At 41.3% G+C, this 17,334-nt stretch overlaps 1 protein-coding gene across 8 annotated transcripts in view; it reads right to left on the bottom strand.

Annotated features, from left to right (window-relative positions):
- Window positions 1-17,334, bottom strand: part of COL4A5 (collagen type IV alpha 5 chain) — a 136,054-nt gene that overhangs the window by 11,488 nt on the left and 107,232 nt on the right. For 5 of the 8 annotated variants that reach the window (XM_045029289.1, XM_045029290.1, XM_045029296.1 and 2 more), the window contains 13 exons: window positions 15,794-15,920; window positions 14,538-14,618; window positions 13,412-13,510; window positions 12,117-12,167; window positions 11,044-11,229; window positions 8,815-8,823; window positions 5,480-5,488; window positions 3,920-4,053; window positions 3,231-3,303; window positions 3,011-3,082; window positions 2,189-2,317; window positions 1,925-2,023; window positions 107-319 (listed from right to left, as the gene is read on the bottom strand). In XM_045029289.1, the coding sequence (XP_044885224.1) occupies window positions 107-319; window positions 1,925-2,023; window positions 2,189-2,317; window positions 3,011-3,082; window positions 3,231-3,303; window positions 3,920-4,053; window positions 5,480-5,488; window positions 8,815-8,823; window positions 11,044-11,229; window positions 12,117-12,167; window positions 13,412-13,510; window positions 14,538-14,618; window positions 15,794-15,920 (1,282 nt within the window). The remainder of the gene's footprint in view (window positions 1-106; window positions 320-1,924; window positions 2,024-2,188; window positions 2,318-3,010; window positions 3,083-3,230; window positions 3,304-3,919; window positions 4,054-5,479; window positions 5,489-8,814; window positions 8,824-11,043; window positions 11,230-12,116; window positions 12,168-13,411; window positions 13,511-14,537; window positions 14,619-15,793; window positions 15,921-17,334) is intronic. The other 3 variants (XM_045029292.1, XM_045029293.1, XM_045029291.1) reach the window with 2 other exon arrangements.

Here is a 17,334-nt window from a genome sequence, read left to right as displayed (position 1 = left end):
CTGTAGGATTCTCAGGGACTACAAGGAATCAGAGAATTGTGAGAAGAAGCTGAAGCTTCCTTCCCCTGTAAAAGCCCACACCAATAGTGCATACAATGCATCTCACCTAAGTCCTGGCCATGGGCTCTCTCATTTCCCTGCACGTATAGAAGAGAAAATCCATCGTATATCCTTATTGTTCTTTGTGGGCACAATGGTGTGTCTGTAGTCTGGCTGTGTCGAGTTATAAGGAATCCATGAGCAACAGAAGCTGTTCCAGGAGGACCTGGTGGGCCTTGCAAGCCATCAGGACCAGGGAGTCCCTGCGTACCTTGAAAGCCTGTTTACACAGGAGAAGCACAGCGCAGACATTTGTTCGCATATCTGTTAACTACTCGAGAACATTTCATCCAAGGAACACAGCACACTTTGAATACATTCATGAAGCCCAAGCGCTCCTACGAGTCAGGTGAATATTCTCCCCGGTTTTCAAAAGGGGTTTTAAAAGGGTAAATAAGTGCAGGCCTGTAGAAATGAAGGACCTGATTTTCAGAGGTATGGAAGCAGCCACAGCTCCCAAACTCCCATTGACTTCAGTTGGCTCTAGAATTGCTCAGCATGTCTGAAAATTAACCCACAAGAGCTCAATGTTCTAAACTGCACGTGACAGCAAGCACAAGCGATTGTCTAATCAGCCTGTGCAATGTTTCTTAGGTACTCAATGGCTCCAACAAGGAGGTCCAGTGGTTAGGGTGCTAGTCTGCCATTTGGGAGACCTTTGTGCAATACCCTGCTCCAGGGTACTTTCACAGGCTTCCGGTGTGGTCTTGGGCAAGTCATTTAAGTCCCTCAGTGACTGTTCCCTGGCTATAAAATAATGAGACTAATAGTATTGCCGTATCTCACTGGTGTGTTCTGAGGATAAATGCCTTAGTGATTGAGAAGTGCTCAGAAACGAGAGTAAGTGGGGTCCATAGAGTACTGTAGTTAGCTATGAACAGGGTAGGTAAGCCATGCCAAACCCACACAATTGTATGTGCACCTTAGCAAGTTAGCCCTACTGGACTTGCTTACAGGTCACAAAGTAAGTCAATGGCAGACGTGAGCTAAGTGTCTTATGCTAGAACACATTCCCTCTCTTCGAGGAGATCCACAACCCACTGTAATAGATGGAAAGACTGCAATGGGCTTTGGAACAGGCTCTAAGAATGGAAGATAAAATAGGCCATAACAACCTTAGAGCAGACCATAAAAAACGTGCCTGGGAACTTCAGGGTCCCCTCTTTGTCATTGCTCTTAATTAGCTAAGTTTTAAGACTCAATTTCTAGAAAGTTGGATCTTTTTCCTTCCTGGTTCTTAAGGACATTCTCTTCTTGCAGGCTGAGAAAAGTGTTCTACTGAACTCAAAACAAAGTGAAATAAAACAACATCCAGGAAATGGATCCGGCAACAGTACCGGCAGGGCCGGCTCCAGGCACCAGCCCAGCAAGCAGTTGCTTGGGGCGGCCAAGGGGAAGGGGCGGCACGTCGGGCTCTTTGGCGGCAAATCAGCGGCGTGTCCCTCGATCCCTCTCGGACGGAAGGATCTGCCTCTGAATTGCCGCCGAAGAAGAAAGCGGCGCGGTGGAGCTGCCGCCGATTGGGGCGGCAAAAACCCTGGAGCCGGCCCTGAATACCAGCACTGAGTCTGCTGCTGGGCGGTTTTAAGACTAATGACTTTTATAAGCCTACAGCATATGCCAGCAAAGATACCATATTGGATTATCTAACAGCTGGATAGCTGGGACACCCTATTACTAAAAATTTAGCATTGTTGCGTGTGAATTGCAACAGAAAACATCAAGTCCTGACATTTGTCTGCATTCTTAAGAAGCGATTCTTCTTTTTTTTTTTTAAACATACCAACCCCCTTTCTCCTCACCAGAATTAGGGTACTTATTATACCTGGTTGGCCTGGAAGTCCTCTCTCGCCTTTGCGTCCTCCTGGACCATCAAATCCAGGAAGTCCATCTCGCCCAGGATCCCCAGGAAGGCCTATTGGACCTAGAAAAATAAATGGAGCAATGAAAGTTACACTCTTGCAAGCACACCTACGTCTCAGCAAATAAACCCAGGAACCTCTCTAGAGGAAACGGTCTACTGCAATCTGTTAACTAGTCACTTCCTATAAACATAAACAGTAAAGCCTGCAGTCCACAGTGATCATACCTGGCAAACCTGGTGGGCCTGACAATCCAGGTGGCCCTTTCAATCCAGGCTGGCCTGGTGGACCTGGAGGACCCAGGTCACCTTTTACTACAATGGTTTTTCCAGCAGGGCCAGGTAAGCCTGGTGGACCTAGGATAAAGCAAGTTTGTATTAGAGAGACAGACAATCTAAGATGGAGGTGACTCCAAAAGACACAAAGGGAAGTTTGATTAATTCATCAGCCCTATAATTCTTTATTCCATTGATCAGATCTCCTGGCTGATGTCATCTTAAACAGTGCAACTAGAGGTCAAGTCAAAAATTTGCTCTTAGTTGCATCCTTGCAAAAAGGATAGACTGACTCTTATAGGGGCTGTTCCATATATCCAAGGAAACACAGAGTAAAGTCAGCTTTATTACTGGTGTTAAACTGTGCTGAAGTCCTTTTCTCCATGGTACCCTTGAGTCAACACGAAACAACCACATAATAAAAACTCAGCAGAGGAAGTGTTGGAACGGGAAATCATCAGCTACCACCTCTTGAGCAGCTTCTTTCCACTGAATGAAGAGGAATAGGTCTACATTAGATATCTAAGTGGCTTTTCCCTTACAAGGATAGTGGAAGGAAAGTTTTAAAAACAATGAATGGTGTTTGTTATTTTATAATGGTGTTTAAATTGCTGTTCATAACATCATACAACAAGGACAAATTCCATTGCTGGGGTATCTCTGCCTAACCTGAGTGAGTTACACCAGGAATGGACTTGGTTCCATGCCTTTGGGTCCAATTCTACCTCCCTGAAGCCAAGAAAGTGGCAGGGTAGCATCAACCATGATTCATACCTGGTGGACCTGACAGACCTTGATCACCTTTAAAACCAATTGCTCCTGGAGGCCCAATGGGACCCTTCATACCTGAAACACCAAAGCAATACAGTTACACAGTGAAAGTATGTGCTTCCTGAAAAAATCTACAGCATGAGTGCCCAAAGCGGGCTCCTCTCCTCTACTAGTTGGACATTACTGAGTTCTAAAGGCTTTGTTTGAAATGATTTTTAAATACCTGGAAATCCTGGAACACCTGGAACCCCAGGATCACCTTTCATTCCATTCAGGCCGGGACGACCAGGATCACCCTAAACAAAGTAGCTTTACAATTATTTAATCCTCTCACTGAGTCTCAGGAAAGAAAAAGGGTGGACTGGGGACAAACAAGAATATAGGATTTCCAAGCTTTCTTGCTACACATAGAAACTTAATGAGCCAGGAAACAGCACCAGGAATGTATAAATCCACAGCAAAAAAGGAGAGCATGCAATAGGGCTCATTTATTACTACATCTGTGAACAGGACCAGTGGGTGGCCTACAGTGGTATATAACTAACACACACACACACACACACACACACACTCTCTCTCTCTCTCTCTCTGACTGGGAGATGTGCCATCATCCCTCACTGGCAAAGGGCAACAGAACAAGGATGGTGCATTAGCTACTGTTGCTCTCACTTAAACCCTATGGAGAAATCCTGCCCAGCCACCTGTGTGGGGGAGGAAAGCAGGTTAGCGGTGAGCCCAACATCCTCTACACCTCCTCTGCCCACTAGAAGCCAGGACCTGTTCCAGAGTGTTAGAGACTACAGTCTGGCTTTAGGCTTATTATAAAATGCATCTTCCAATTAGAAGGCTCCATATTTTATTCTTTTTAAAAATAAAACACTCCCAGCGAGAAATAAGCATCACTCCTTATACCTGGCGTCCAGGTTGTCCTTGATCTCCTTTTAGACCAGGGAGGCCGGGCTGGCCTGGCTGACCTGGGTTTCCTTTTTCTCCTTTAAATCCTCCATTTCCAGGGGGACCCCGTGGACCTTCTGGCCCTGGCAGACCTTGATATTACAGGACAGATGTTCATGGATCAGTATGAGTCAGCCTGCCCATGACTCCTGTGCATTCTGTATGGATATGCCTATAAGGACTGTGGTCTCTACATTAAAATATATATATTTTAGCTTGGCTTCCCCCACCACCAATGCAAAGTGCATGGCTAGGGCTAATCTAATGGGAATACATAGCGTTTTCCCCTTCTCGAGTATTTTCTTGATTGACCAACTCCATTGTGAAAGCCAGTGTCACAGAGTGACACACACACAGAGCGTAAAATGCTGTCACCTACTGCAGACAGAGTTTGATGTTTCCATTGAGGGAAGCAGGACCGGTGTGCCCCTCCTCAAAGTGCTGCTCCTGACTGGGGAAGGTAAAAAATGCCCCTAAATCCTGCCTCTCTTGGAGGCTGTTCCACCTCTAAGAGGCAGAGGAGACAGGCATAGGGGTAAGAGCAGAGCCTTTCCCAACCAAAGCTCAGGGGTGAATGCCTCTTTCAGTTGATTAATCTCCTCTCCAATAATTAGGCTGATTTCAATATATCAACTCCAATGGAGATTGGACATTTGTTTCAATTATTTTCTCCAACATTCAGAATTAGTTTTTTCTTAAAGGTGCACTCAACAAATTTCTCCACTGAGCAGTAGGGAGTACCTAAACACGACCCTGGGGATTGCATTACCCTTTCCTTTATGTAGACAGAGAGTGAAATACCCTGTTGTTGTTGTTTTCATGCAAGTTCATAGTGTATTGAAAACAAAACACCCGATCAGATCATTTCACCTTTGTTCGACAGTGATAAATACAAGGTCATCGTTACTCATAAGTGACACAAACTGTATGGCAAGTAAAATGGAAAGTGCTGCTATGATTTAAGTCACATAGCCATTTATACCTTTGTATGTGGAGATGAAGGGGTCTAACAAATAGAGTCTTCTCTTTGCTGGAGAATTCATGACTTTCTCCTCCTTAATTCTACCCATATAATAAGATTTTATACGTGTACTGGCGTTTCAGTTCTTCTGAAACCTTTAACAATTTAAAGTCTCTCTTTAAAGTCCTCGAAGAGGCCATGTACAGAGAATGGATTTGATGAGAGAGATTTCTGCATGCAGTTCTGAAGATAAAACCCTAACCATTTCTTTTTAAAATTCAGTAGCAATTTAGTGCCACATATCAAACAAGTCGTGCAGTTGACAGCTAAAGACACATGCCACCATACAAGCTTTTTCTGAAGAGAAACTGGGCCTGGTACTGCACACATGAGAAGTAATTACAGGTTAGCTTCTCAGGAATGCTAACTGTCAACAGGTACCATCTACTGTGCTACCCACAGCACTTAAAAACAATCTTTGAATTACAGAGAAACATCAATTTTTCATATGACAAATGCAATGCAGTAAAATAAATTGACCAAGTTAAGAATCTAACCTGGAGGACCTGGAAGGATCAGAGTTCACCAAAGCCCAATGATCGATGTTAGAAGGATCAGACATCACACAGTACAAAACAAGATTACTAGTTAGAAATAGTATGGATGATAGTATATGCACTAAACAATAACCCGTTTCACCAGTATATTTTGTATTTACAACATAATCAACATGCATGCAAAAAACCATACATGAGTAGGCAAATATATACATTTTCACATACAACTTATTCTGGTGATTAGGCTACTAAGGCCAACATGAAACTCTTCATTAAATCAGAAACTTAAGCTTTACTGAAGAGCATGTTTTTGCTTTAACGTTACAAGTAAGGTCTGCTGCCAGTTAGTCCTATACAAATGAGGGTTGTCCTAAGTAACCATTTCACTGACAACACTCAGTCTCTGCATGGCCTGGAGTCTGGTGAATATCCAATTGAATTAATAGATTCAGAAGATTTCACCTTCTTTTTGGCTGAGATTCATCTCTGTGCAGAGGGTTAGCACACGATGCAATCACCACTTAAGTCCCACTGCACAGATGCGAATGTCACCATTTGTGAAAGGAAGTCGAAGAGCAGAATACTACTGAGCAATACAAAAAAATGGAACAAAAGAAAAATGTTAAAATGTGCACTGGTCAGGTGCTAGAAATGTAATCTGGAGGAAAATATATAGCATGACATGTATATCTATGCTTAGAACCGTTCTCTTGTTGGCATTGTTCTTGATTAAAAAATGCTACAAAATGCTAATTGGTCTGTTTTAATTTCTTAATGAGTTTTTTTTATGCTGCAACACACTTGGAAAGCCAATTTAAGGGTTCTTCTGTTCAGTGCAGGCAAGTCTTTAGTGACCTCCCTGACATCCTCCAGAATTAAGACAATCTGGATCCCTCACCCATTTTCATGTCAGTGAAATGATTTAAATATATATTTCATGCAACGTTTAGCTAAAAACCACAGTGAACATGTCAGGTTTATCTCAATGTTCTATTTTTCTACACTTTTGACACTTTATTAATAGTAGCTTTATAATAGTTAAAAATAGCATCTTGTTGCTAATGTTAATTTCTTATACAATGTAAGTAAGTTTTGCTATGATTTCCAAATACGATGCCTGAGTAGCTGAGAGTCTGTGCTGAATTTGGTGAGATAGAGAGTATTAGACAAAGCATGGAGTAGGGCTAGCTCAGGTGGCCCTCCATCTTGAACTGAAGTCCCTCTGCTTACCCAAGATGCGGGGCCTCTTCTGAAGCATGACTGCTATTCAAATCACACTGTGTGAGATGGTTTTGTGATGCAGACAAAACCACAATTAGATAAAAAGAGGAGACCACATTCTTTTTATACCTTAAGACCTAGAGTGAGATGTGGACATAGGTTGGTACATTAAGCCTCTAGCAGCACTTAGTGTACACAGTTAAAACTAAATTGGATTCATTATTGAATTTGATCACAGCACTTTGTTTCCTAAAAGTCATCAGAGCAAAACTTTCAAGACTTCATTGAATAAAATTGTAATTACATAGGTATGCCAAGTCATTTTCATTCTAAAGACAGACACTGGGACTTTACAACAGCTGGCTAGTGCTACATGCACAGTATACTATGATTTAAATAAATCTGAAAAAATGGCTAAGTACTTATGAAACATCTTCTGCAGTCTTATAGAGGAGATAACTTTGTGCTCCAATTTAGTTAGACTAATAAATGGCAATGGAAGCCTCTCTCTGTTCTACTAACTTTATGGAGATGAGATAAGGTTATGAAAATAAGGGCTTGTCTACATGGGAAAATTATACTGGCATAAGCTAACGTGAATTTGGGCCTGGTCTACACTGGGGGGGGGATGGGTGTCAACGTAAGATACGCAACTTCAGTTACAGGAATACCGTCGCTGAAGTGGAAGTATCTTATTCTGACTTACCTCCTGTCCTCACGGTGCGGGATTGACGTCCGCGGCTCCCCCGTCGACTCCACTACTGCCGCTCGCTCCGGTGGAGTTCCGGAGTTGACGGGGAGCGCATTCGGGGATCGATATATCGCGTCGAGATGAGACATGATTTATCGATCCCCGATAAACTGATCGCTACCCGCTGATATGGCGGGTAGTCTGGACATACCCTTAAAGTGCTATAGTTATACTGGTATAGTCACTGGGTAGGCACTTGTATTCTCATACAAGAGAGCCTTTTTGGGGTAGTTTGTGTCACTTTGGAAGGCATTTAAGCTTAAAAAAAGCCATTCTAATTCTAAAATAAGAGGGCCCACACAGGAAGCTATACCAGTTTAACCATATCAGTATAACTGGCAAAGCTTTCATGTGTAGCTTGCTTAGGGCTTGTCTATTCATAATACCTGTAACTAGAACTGCGTAACAGCAAGAATGGATAATCATCTTTCTGCACAGCCTGCCCTTGGAAAAGTCTTCTTTCACTTCCCTCTATATGCACTGGCATACACATCTACTTTCCTTCCTCCTGCTGCTTGTTAAATAAAAAGCCTATAGGTCTCCTCAGATCCCAACTGGTTTGGTGAACAACAAATATTTTACAGAGAACAAGTATCACAGCAGAGGCACTACATGAGGTGCCCATTGCCTCACTTCTCTTTTATTTCATTTAGTGTTTTCCTTCTCTAAGACTCAAAACAACAATCAAGATAGCCATGTTAAATTTGCAAGACACAGAATGTAAAAAATAAGGAATTCTTGGATCTCAAAATCTACATTTAAGATTATATAAAACATATGCTTGTCAACTTTTCCAAAGAAACAACATAATAGATTATGAAGGCTAATCCAGGCTAATTCCTTATACGGTGCCCTCACTCCTGGCTGTCCATAATCAACAACTGCAGGTTTTACAAAAATGAATGTTGTCATCTAACTGACCTGCAAACCATGGATTTCCAGGCAAGGGATGAGAGCACTGTGCAGCATATCAATTATTAAAAGGGGAGGGTGGGAGAAATCTTACTTTTCCCCTTTCAGTTGGCTGGGAAGAAATATTACAAAATATGTCTTCCAGTCAGAGGCGCAATCCTGCAGGGTTCTGAAAGCCACTAGCAGGGTGCCACATGGTCTTAACTCATCTGTAGTTAGGGAACAATGGGTGCTCAGCACTTCCCAGGATCAGTCTCCAAATGATGGGCATAGTGGAGTCTGAAAGTCTGCATTTGGCTCTCCTGTACTCCTACTTAATCAAAGGTACGTATGAAGAATGACTTGGTATACCTGACTTTAGTTCTCTACATTTATACATCAAAAAAGGGTTTTTTAAAGTGTACACATTCAACTTCATGCAACATTACTATTTTGGAGTTAAGGGGCTAACCTGAAGGACCTGGGAGTAGGGATCAAAGTTCACCAAGGCCATCATTACAACAGGGGGAAAAACATCAAAACTGTTAGAAATGTCAATGTATTAAACTAAACCTTTCAATTTAGATTTAGCTCAATATTGCTTTACATACGGTATGCAAACACCAAACTATTATTGTTCATGGTCAATAATAAAACAGAGTTAAAAATAGTGCTTCATTCTCTTAGGAATCTGCTTTACTGTATTAGCTATTAATAAACCCTTACTATTATCATCATGAAAACTCATCCCAGATGTAGCTCAGCAGAAGTCAATGGAATGATACCAGGTTTGAATTTGGTCACTTTAACTAGTCTGAAAATACACCCAGAAGTTAACAAGCAATGGATGCATCTGATTCACTTTTTTATTTATTATTTCCTTAGAAGTGGGATAATTTGTCAGCAGCACAGTTGCTTTTATGATTAACTGCCTGAGGTTGAAATGTTATGAAAGCAGCATTTCAACAATGGGCTATAGTCATTTTGTTCTACAAAGTGCTGATTGTAATAGAACTGCAATAATAGTTTGGTTTATCCACATTAGTCCATGCACAAATGAGCAAGACAAACATTTCACTTTATACACTCCATGCAACAAAAATGGAGATGAAAGAGAGAAAACATGCCTGAGCAGAACTTCACTGGTGTTTTCCAACTGATAACCTAAAAAGTGCACAGAATAATGGTCTTGTCTTCTACCTTGCCGACTGATTTAGGTTAATAATTGCAGGGTTTATATGAAACATGTAAACAGGATCAGAAACCAGCAGAAATAGACCTATGCTACAAGTGAAATATGGGATCACAAATTGTTCACAATTTAATGTTTTACTTCATACAGTTTAGATTTTGTGGGGTAACTTTTCGTATAAGAAATTATTTTAAGTAAAGGCTCTGATCATTATAGAACAGCAATCAGCTGTCCTATGGAATGTTTCATCATCATAATCCTTTGCACTTGGATACCACTTTTCATCTGAAGATCTCAAAGGCCTAGCTTGTTACAGCTCTTACTTGGAGTTGCATCTACTTGCCCCAGAGGTTAATTTGGCTCCAACCTCACAATCCTAAAGACCTTAGAAAATTTATATTGAAAAAACCCCTACAACTTCCCCCCCGCCCCCTAAATTGCCAATATACAGATAGTAGTTATTTTGTAAATGCACTAACTCAATGTTTACCTTCCTCACCTAGAACTTTCACCAATGAAAAATCCCAAATTCAGAATACTTGCAAAGTTTCAGTTTAAAAAAAAAAGTGTATTCTATCTGTAAGCAAGCAAACAACTTCACTTCAATAAGCTGCTTCTCTTGAAAATGAATGTCAAGCACTTTGGGTGTCAATTTATAGTATTAGCTGCTAATTAATTTCAAGTCCAAGTAACAACTATGAGACAAGGCCTTGAGAGGTGAAAGACTATTCACTGACACAGTCCTTAATCGCTCAAAAGTGGCATCTTAATATTGATTCATTTTCCATGAAATATATAAGCACATAAATTAATCTAATTCCTCAGTACACCAGGGATCTGCTCAGTGATGTTAACCCAGGATGGAATTCATCATTTCCAGAATTAGTAGATGCAGGAACAAGATGCAAACATGGAATGGAAAGATGAAGACAGCATTGTGTTGCACTGAATCCACTGGAACGTGTGACACGATGGAACAATGATGCATACATGATGTTGAGATGAAGAAACCACTATCCAATTTGATCATGCTGTGATGCTAATATGAATTTGATTTTCATGAGTCCTAGAACGATGGAGTTTATTACTTTTATTTTTGTGCACGATGAAATTCATTGATCATGTGACAATACCACAAAGGCATATTTGGCAGATGCTGCAAAAGTTGATTTGGTGCTCTCTAGATGATTGCTGTGACAACATGCTGAGAATCTCACGTTTATCAATGCATTGTATTTTGCTGCCAGGTATGAGCAGGGTCTTTCAAAAAAGAGACTAGCAGGAATTAAGATTTTTATTTGTTTTTAGTATCTTAATATTCTTGCTTTTGGCAAGATAGCCTTTTAGTTACCAAGAACTATTTCAAGGTTATAGCATGGAAACACAGGTGTCAGCCAAACACTATATCAAAAGAATTGGTCTGAAATTCACAAGTTCTAAAGGCTGATAACCTGCCAGCAAAATAAAGAATTATTGACAGAGATGGACTGTTATGAACCGCATTCCTACCTGTTCTCCCCGGTACACCTTGTGGACCAGGACTACCTTTAGGACCTTCCATAGGTGGCCCAGGCAGGCCTGGCGGACCTTGTGGACCTTGTAGACCGGGGAATCCCTGGAAACCTCTTTCACCCTTCAAACCTGTAAGTCCTGGGGATCCTGGAGGGCCAGGTAATCCCATCTCGCCCTTTTGCCCTGTTAAACCAAACAGACATGTTTATGGATGCTGTATTTAGTTTAGTTACATGTAAAATATCGAAACTTCAGTTGAAGTACTAGGAAATGATTCCATTCTTGCTTATAAAGGTGTAAATCTGAACACACCTCACTGGCACCAATGGGGTTACACCAATATAAAACTGGCATGAGAGGACAATCAGACTCTAAAGAGCTGAGACTTCTTGCAGGACAAGAAGTTGTATAACTTGGGGCATGCAAGAGGACCTTGCTAAATTTCACTTTGCTACTCTTCAAATCCACTGATGCTCAAACTCATAAGGGTCTCACAACGCCACTTCTGAGCAAAGGTTTAATGGACGTGACATTGCTGTGGTGAAATCCCCCAGTATTAAGACTTTATTAATTTCATACAATATAGCACAGAGCGTTAAGACATATTGGATACAATTTTGAAAAGTGGCCAAGTGATTTAGGAGTCTTAGTCACCTTGAAAGTCAAAGGAAATTAGACTCCTAAGTGTCTAAGTCACTTCTGAAAATTTGCAAGTGACTTTTGAAAGTCACTTAGGTGCTTCTGCAAATTTTACCCATTGTCATACCTTATAACTAAGTCATATTTGTTAGGAGTAAATCAACAAAGTACAGTGCATGATGAAGTCGATTTAACCGTCTTGTCTTTTTTGCTTAATTGTTAATTCACTAAGTTCAATAGTGAGCCATGGGTCTCAGTTACTGATGCAAATTAGAGAGGTCCTACTGTAGTATATGAGATAAAGTTACTGCTACATTGTTAATTTGGTACAGCATAACGATATCAGCTAAATGTCTACCATCTTTTCTCCCTTTTGTGTATATACACATTTTACAAACATCCTTATTAAGGAAAGAACAATGACACTTTGCCTGATAATCCTGGGAGTCCAGGAGGTCCTGGGCGCCCAAAACCTGGTTGACCTGAAAAGAAACAGATTAATCTTTTTACAAATGTGGAGTGCTTCCAGAAGCAGGAAGCCTAGGGTGAGGATAAGAAGTTAGAATCCCCTACTGGTAATTCAGTTTCCTTAATGAGGGGGTTCTAATAGGGTTCTCACTCACTTCCACATCTCCCCTCAGAGTTAAGGGATCTCCTCCAAGGTGATATGCTGCTTACATGGCATGTTTCTTTCCAACCTCAAGATGGTCTTTCACATTATGGGTTTTGGTAAATTTCCATTTATAGTTGTGTGATAGTAGCTATTTTTAAGGGAGTACCTTCTGGATCCAAGAAGGTTCTAGAGCAGGGATGGACATTTTTAAGGTAGTAGAGGGCCCACAACCCACTAAAATGCTTTGGTGGGTCATTTAAAAAAAAAAAGGCTCCAGGATATAGTGGAAGAGGAAGCGTTCATGGCTGAGGAATAAGAGGCCCTTGCTGTCCCAGGGCAGCTTGCAGGCTGCTGCTGTGAGAACGGGCGCCAGAGCAATGAGTCCCACAATGATGCTACCATGCCGCACCACATACACCTGCCCACCCGTGTTCAGCTACATGATTTCTGGGAAGGAGAATGAGCTCGTGCCTGCCAACACTACCCTGCCCCTGGGGACATGCTACCCCCATTCAGCAACCCCAGCAGCTGTCCACCAGGGCCATCCAGGAGTGAGTCCACAGTAACCAGAGCTGTGACCTTCTGCCTGCACTGCAGCAGGTGCAGAGGAACTGCCTCCTCTCCTCCAGGCGGTAGGAAGAACCGCCTCTCACCCGCTTTCACCATCCTCTGCTCCGTGCTGACCAAGGTTCTTACCCCTTCCATCACTCCACTCCAGGTGCTGGCAGAGCCACCTCCTCTCACACTCAGATTTGGGTGGACCTGGGTGAGCCCACCCATGACTGCATCCCTGGTTGGTGGGCCAAATAAAGTGATCTGGCAGGATGGGTGCAGCCCATCCCTAGAGGTAGTGGAAGCAAGGGCAGCTGGAATGGAATTAGAGGGGAAGGGATTGTGCTCAACTACAAAAGCCTTAGAGGGCCAAATGTCTAAGAGTGAAGAGAGTTCCTGCCCTGTATCTCACTGGAGGCTTGATGCCCTCCTTTGTGTGCACCCTCAAGAGCTGGGAATCACAGAGGCTATTCCGAGGGAGCATGGATGGTTTTGGAAGAGGACAGAGTAGAAATCAGAACACAGAGTTAGAAACAGAAAATAAAAAGGAAGGAACCTAACCTGGTTCACCCTTCTGTCCAGCTGGTCCAGGAATACCATCCCGACCTGGCTGCCCTTTCTCCCCTGGAAGACCCGGGGGGCCAGGACGGCCATCACCACCTAAAAAAACCATACAGCAACATATTAGAGCAGAGCACACCTGCCACAAAACTAAAACTGAAGGAATGACCAGGTAATATCAAGTCCATGTGAATGAGAACATTTAAAATCTAAACCAAAACTCTTTCCTTCTCTGCTTTCTGCACTCACAGAAAAAGGTCACAGAACTGTGATTTTTAAGCAGTTTAATGGCGATTAAAATCCATCTAATGCTTCCTTTCATAGGTGAGATTAGGTTCTTGCTTCTGCAAACACAGGCTAAGATATTACAGTGCTTAATATAAAGAAAGCCGACAGATACAGAAACAGATACTTGCTAGTTTCAAAAGGTAATGAGATAACTTTGTCAGTGACACAAGTAGTCAGGGTTGCTAAAAGAAGGTTCAAGTATAATGGCATTATTGTAATTTGGTTTCAGGGCACTATATGTACATGTGTGTGAGTGTGAGAGAATGAGAATAGGTACACATCACACAATATAGTTGTCAAGATATGAAAAAAGAAGCTATTTCAAATTTTAAAAAAGGTTCATGGGACCAAATCCTGCAGGCAAAACTTCCATGGCAATTTACAGTTTTAACACAATAATTCGATGCATAGTGTAGCACTTGTAATCACAGTACTCCTTTTGCCAGATCTAATTCCACCATGGTAAATCTGCACTTGCCATTAGTGGATCTGGTCATATGCCCTCTGTAATCAATGAGAATTTTGCCATCCAAGATGGGATTCCATGTCAGAAATTATTATGAAGAAACATAAAGAACCCATAAAGCCAGCCTACATTTTACTGAAAGGGAATTTGGATTTTGCAAACAGCATTTCCATAACCTTCACTTTCAACTAAAGCTTTGAAGCTATTTCAAATCACTCTTTCCTGTTTAATCCTGCAAGTCACAGTTTGGGAGTCAGATATCTACTATAGGTCACAGAACTTTCTGATAAACAGCATAAGCCAGGCTTAAATAATACAAATATTATAACTGAGGTTCTGCAAGCTTGACTTTGTTGTACTATTCATGCCTACCTGGTGGCCCAGGTGATCCAGGGAGACCAGGATTACCTGGGGGTCCATCAATACCTTTTGGTCCTGGAATTCCTGGTGTCCCTGTGAAATAGAGACATGTTAATCAAACAAGACACTGCAGTGTTCTATCAGGTACTGGTAAGCACTGGATAAGGTACAAGTCAGACCCAGTAAAGAGTGTCAAGAAAGTATCAAGATACTGTACAATACATGCTGCAACTGTTAATACCATAGATTTGCAACCATTCATTTAAAGGGGCACTAGGACTTTAAAGAGGAGGAAGTTCATCAACATAAAACATGGTTGCCTCAAGGTGTTTTTTTTTCCTGCCATCCTTCAGAATCCCACCGTCTTAATTACTTAATGCTGAAGGCCAATAGTATCATCTCTAAAATGGATATAACCTAGTAAACAGCAACAGCATATTTAGTTAGCAACACAGTGAAAGCATGATGGACAGCAGCTAACCCATCATTCCCCACTCCCTACCTGTTTTCCAGAAAAAGATCTTAATGGGACATGGATCTCACCTCCATAGCATTAAGTTGATGTGAGTTAAGGACACTTAGCACCCATCATGTTTGGTCCCTTAGTTTATATATCACTAAATTTGGACATGAAAGCACTGGGGTTGGGAGAGCTTCTCCCGCTGACACCGCTACTGTCACTCGTCAGGGCTGGAGTAATTAAGTCGACAGGAGAGCTCTCTCCTGTCAGCTTAGAGCATCAGCAGCGCAGCTGAATCATTGCTGTAAGCTGCTAAAAAGTATCTAGATAAGATTGCCAAACCTTATGAATTCATATTTGTATGCTCTGAAAAAAAATCTCCTCTTTACAATTAATTCTTTAGAGAAGCCAAGATTTTGTAGTAAGTTATAATAAAAGCCAAGCTCCACAAGGGCTTTGTTGTAGCAGTCTACAAGGGAAAAAGTATGGCCAAACTCAGCTATTTTGTGTGTCAGAGGAGTTAGTAATCTGACCATTGCAAGCTGTAGTATTGGCTTTCACAAATGTTCATGTGTTCTGGTCCCCACACTGCAAATGAACTGACATTGATTTTAGAAGGAAGTTTAAAATGATGCGTCTCTATCTCTTTGCAGGGATGATTCCAGTAGCATTATATGAACTGGCTCCACGGTACGAACCCCAAGCAATTACAGCCTGCCACCATTCAAGTTATCTGGAGACAGAAGCCAAAACATGAGAGCATGAGCGAAAGACAGGAAATTCCAATAAAAATTCCAAGTAAAATTACCTGGGAATCCAGGAAGGCCTGCTTCTCCTTTTGCACCTGGATTACCTGGTAATCCAGCCAAACCAGGATTTCCAGGTGTACCTTTGCTGCCAGGGTTACCTGGGTATCCAGGGAAACCAGTGTCACCCTGGAAAATATTAGGCAAAAATGAGATCCATTCATTTTCATTTCATTTAATTCTTTTTGTATGTTCCTGTTCTTGACATCAGACACCAATGAATGTCATTAAAATCTTCACCGTTTTTCTTTTTGCCTAATTTGATGTTAACCAATGCTTAGTGCTGGAACTGCCTTGGTAATGTTTATTACCTGAAAATGGCAATTGTAAAGATTTTAATGGTGGCCGCTGCAATTTGTTTGTATAGTGTTCCCAGAGCCTTTCCCCAAAGATTGTTCTTTGGCATTGTGAAAAGTTGGAGAGGTTATTTTCTTTTAGCTCTACATGGAGATATTTTTTTAAGCAATTTTAAACATACCACTTTAAAAATGGCATGGTGGGAGCCCAGGTGTATTGCATCTCAATAACGCCATGTAAAATAAAACCTGTTCAATTTACAAGTACAGAGTATTTTTCTAACTTGTCAGCCCTGAAACCTCAACTCTGAAAGTAAAACACTTGTTTTCTTTCTGACTCATGCATCATCACCAGTAGTAAAGGTTGAGATTGTTACATTTTTTATACAAACAGATTCACACCTGTACACCCCATTGCGTTCCAGTGCTCTCCACTAACTCCAGATTTCTGTTCAGCCATTAGGCTTTGCTAGATGTCATGAAAATGGGAATTGGGCATTCAAATCCCACACGTGGCTCGAAAGTCTCAGTTATAAATAAAGTGTCAAATCTTCCTAGTAGGTGTTATTGAGCTACCAATATATTTTAAGCAAACACTTTATATTCCTCAAATTGGAGCTAGAAACCATTCAAATCTGCTCCTATGGTATAAGCACAGGTTTAAGGAGTGGAATATGATCAACTCATGCTTTTAAAAGTAAGAGATGAACTAAGTTTCATTCTAAGTTACAAATAAACATTTATGGGATCATTGGCAACAAGACAAGTCCAGGTAGGAGATCTCTGGCCACGTTTATCCTAGTTACCAATAGTTACACCAAAAATAAATCCCCCCCACCCTTAGTTGTAACATTCCAATCAGATACCTTGCTAGGTTAATGAGATATTTCTATTAGTTCTATGCCTACTAGTTATTTTATCACTGCAGTAGCAAAAAGTTCACACATACTTCTGCTTCTTGTTCTTATTCTTTGCCCAAGTGCCATAATTCCCCAAGCATTTCCCAGACCTGAGGAAGAGCTCTGTGTAAGCTCGAAAAGTTGTATCTCTCACCAATGGAAAGGTTGATCCAATAAAAGATATTACCTCACCCACCTTGTCATTCTATAATTCCCTAAAACATCAAAATTATTTTCACAGCAACAATTGTGAGGTCAAACAGGATTATGGTGTCAGGTGGAAAAGAAGCAACAGAATCTTTTAAGAAGCCAAGATTCTGTTGCCATGCAGTTATCTTGGATATTGTA

The sequence above is a fragment of the Mauremys mutica genome, chromosome 9 (genome assembly GCF_020497125.1).
Source record: "Mauremys mutica isolate MM-2020 ecotype Southern chromosome 9, ASM2049712v1, whole genome shotgun sequence".
Classification (NCBI taxonomy): Eukaryota; Metazoa; Chordata; order Testudines; family Geoemydidae; genus Mauremys; species Mauremys mutica.
This window is presented reverse-complemented; position numbering and strand designations above follow the sequence as displayed.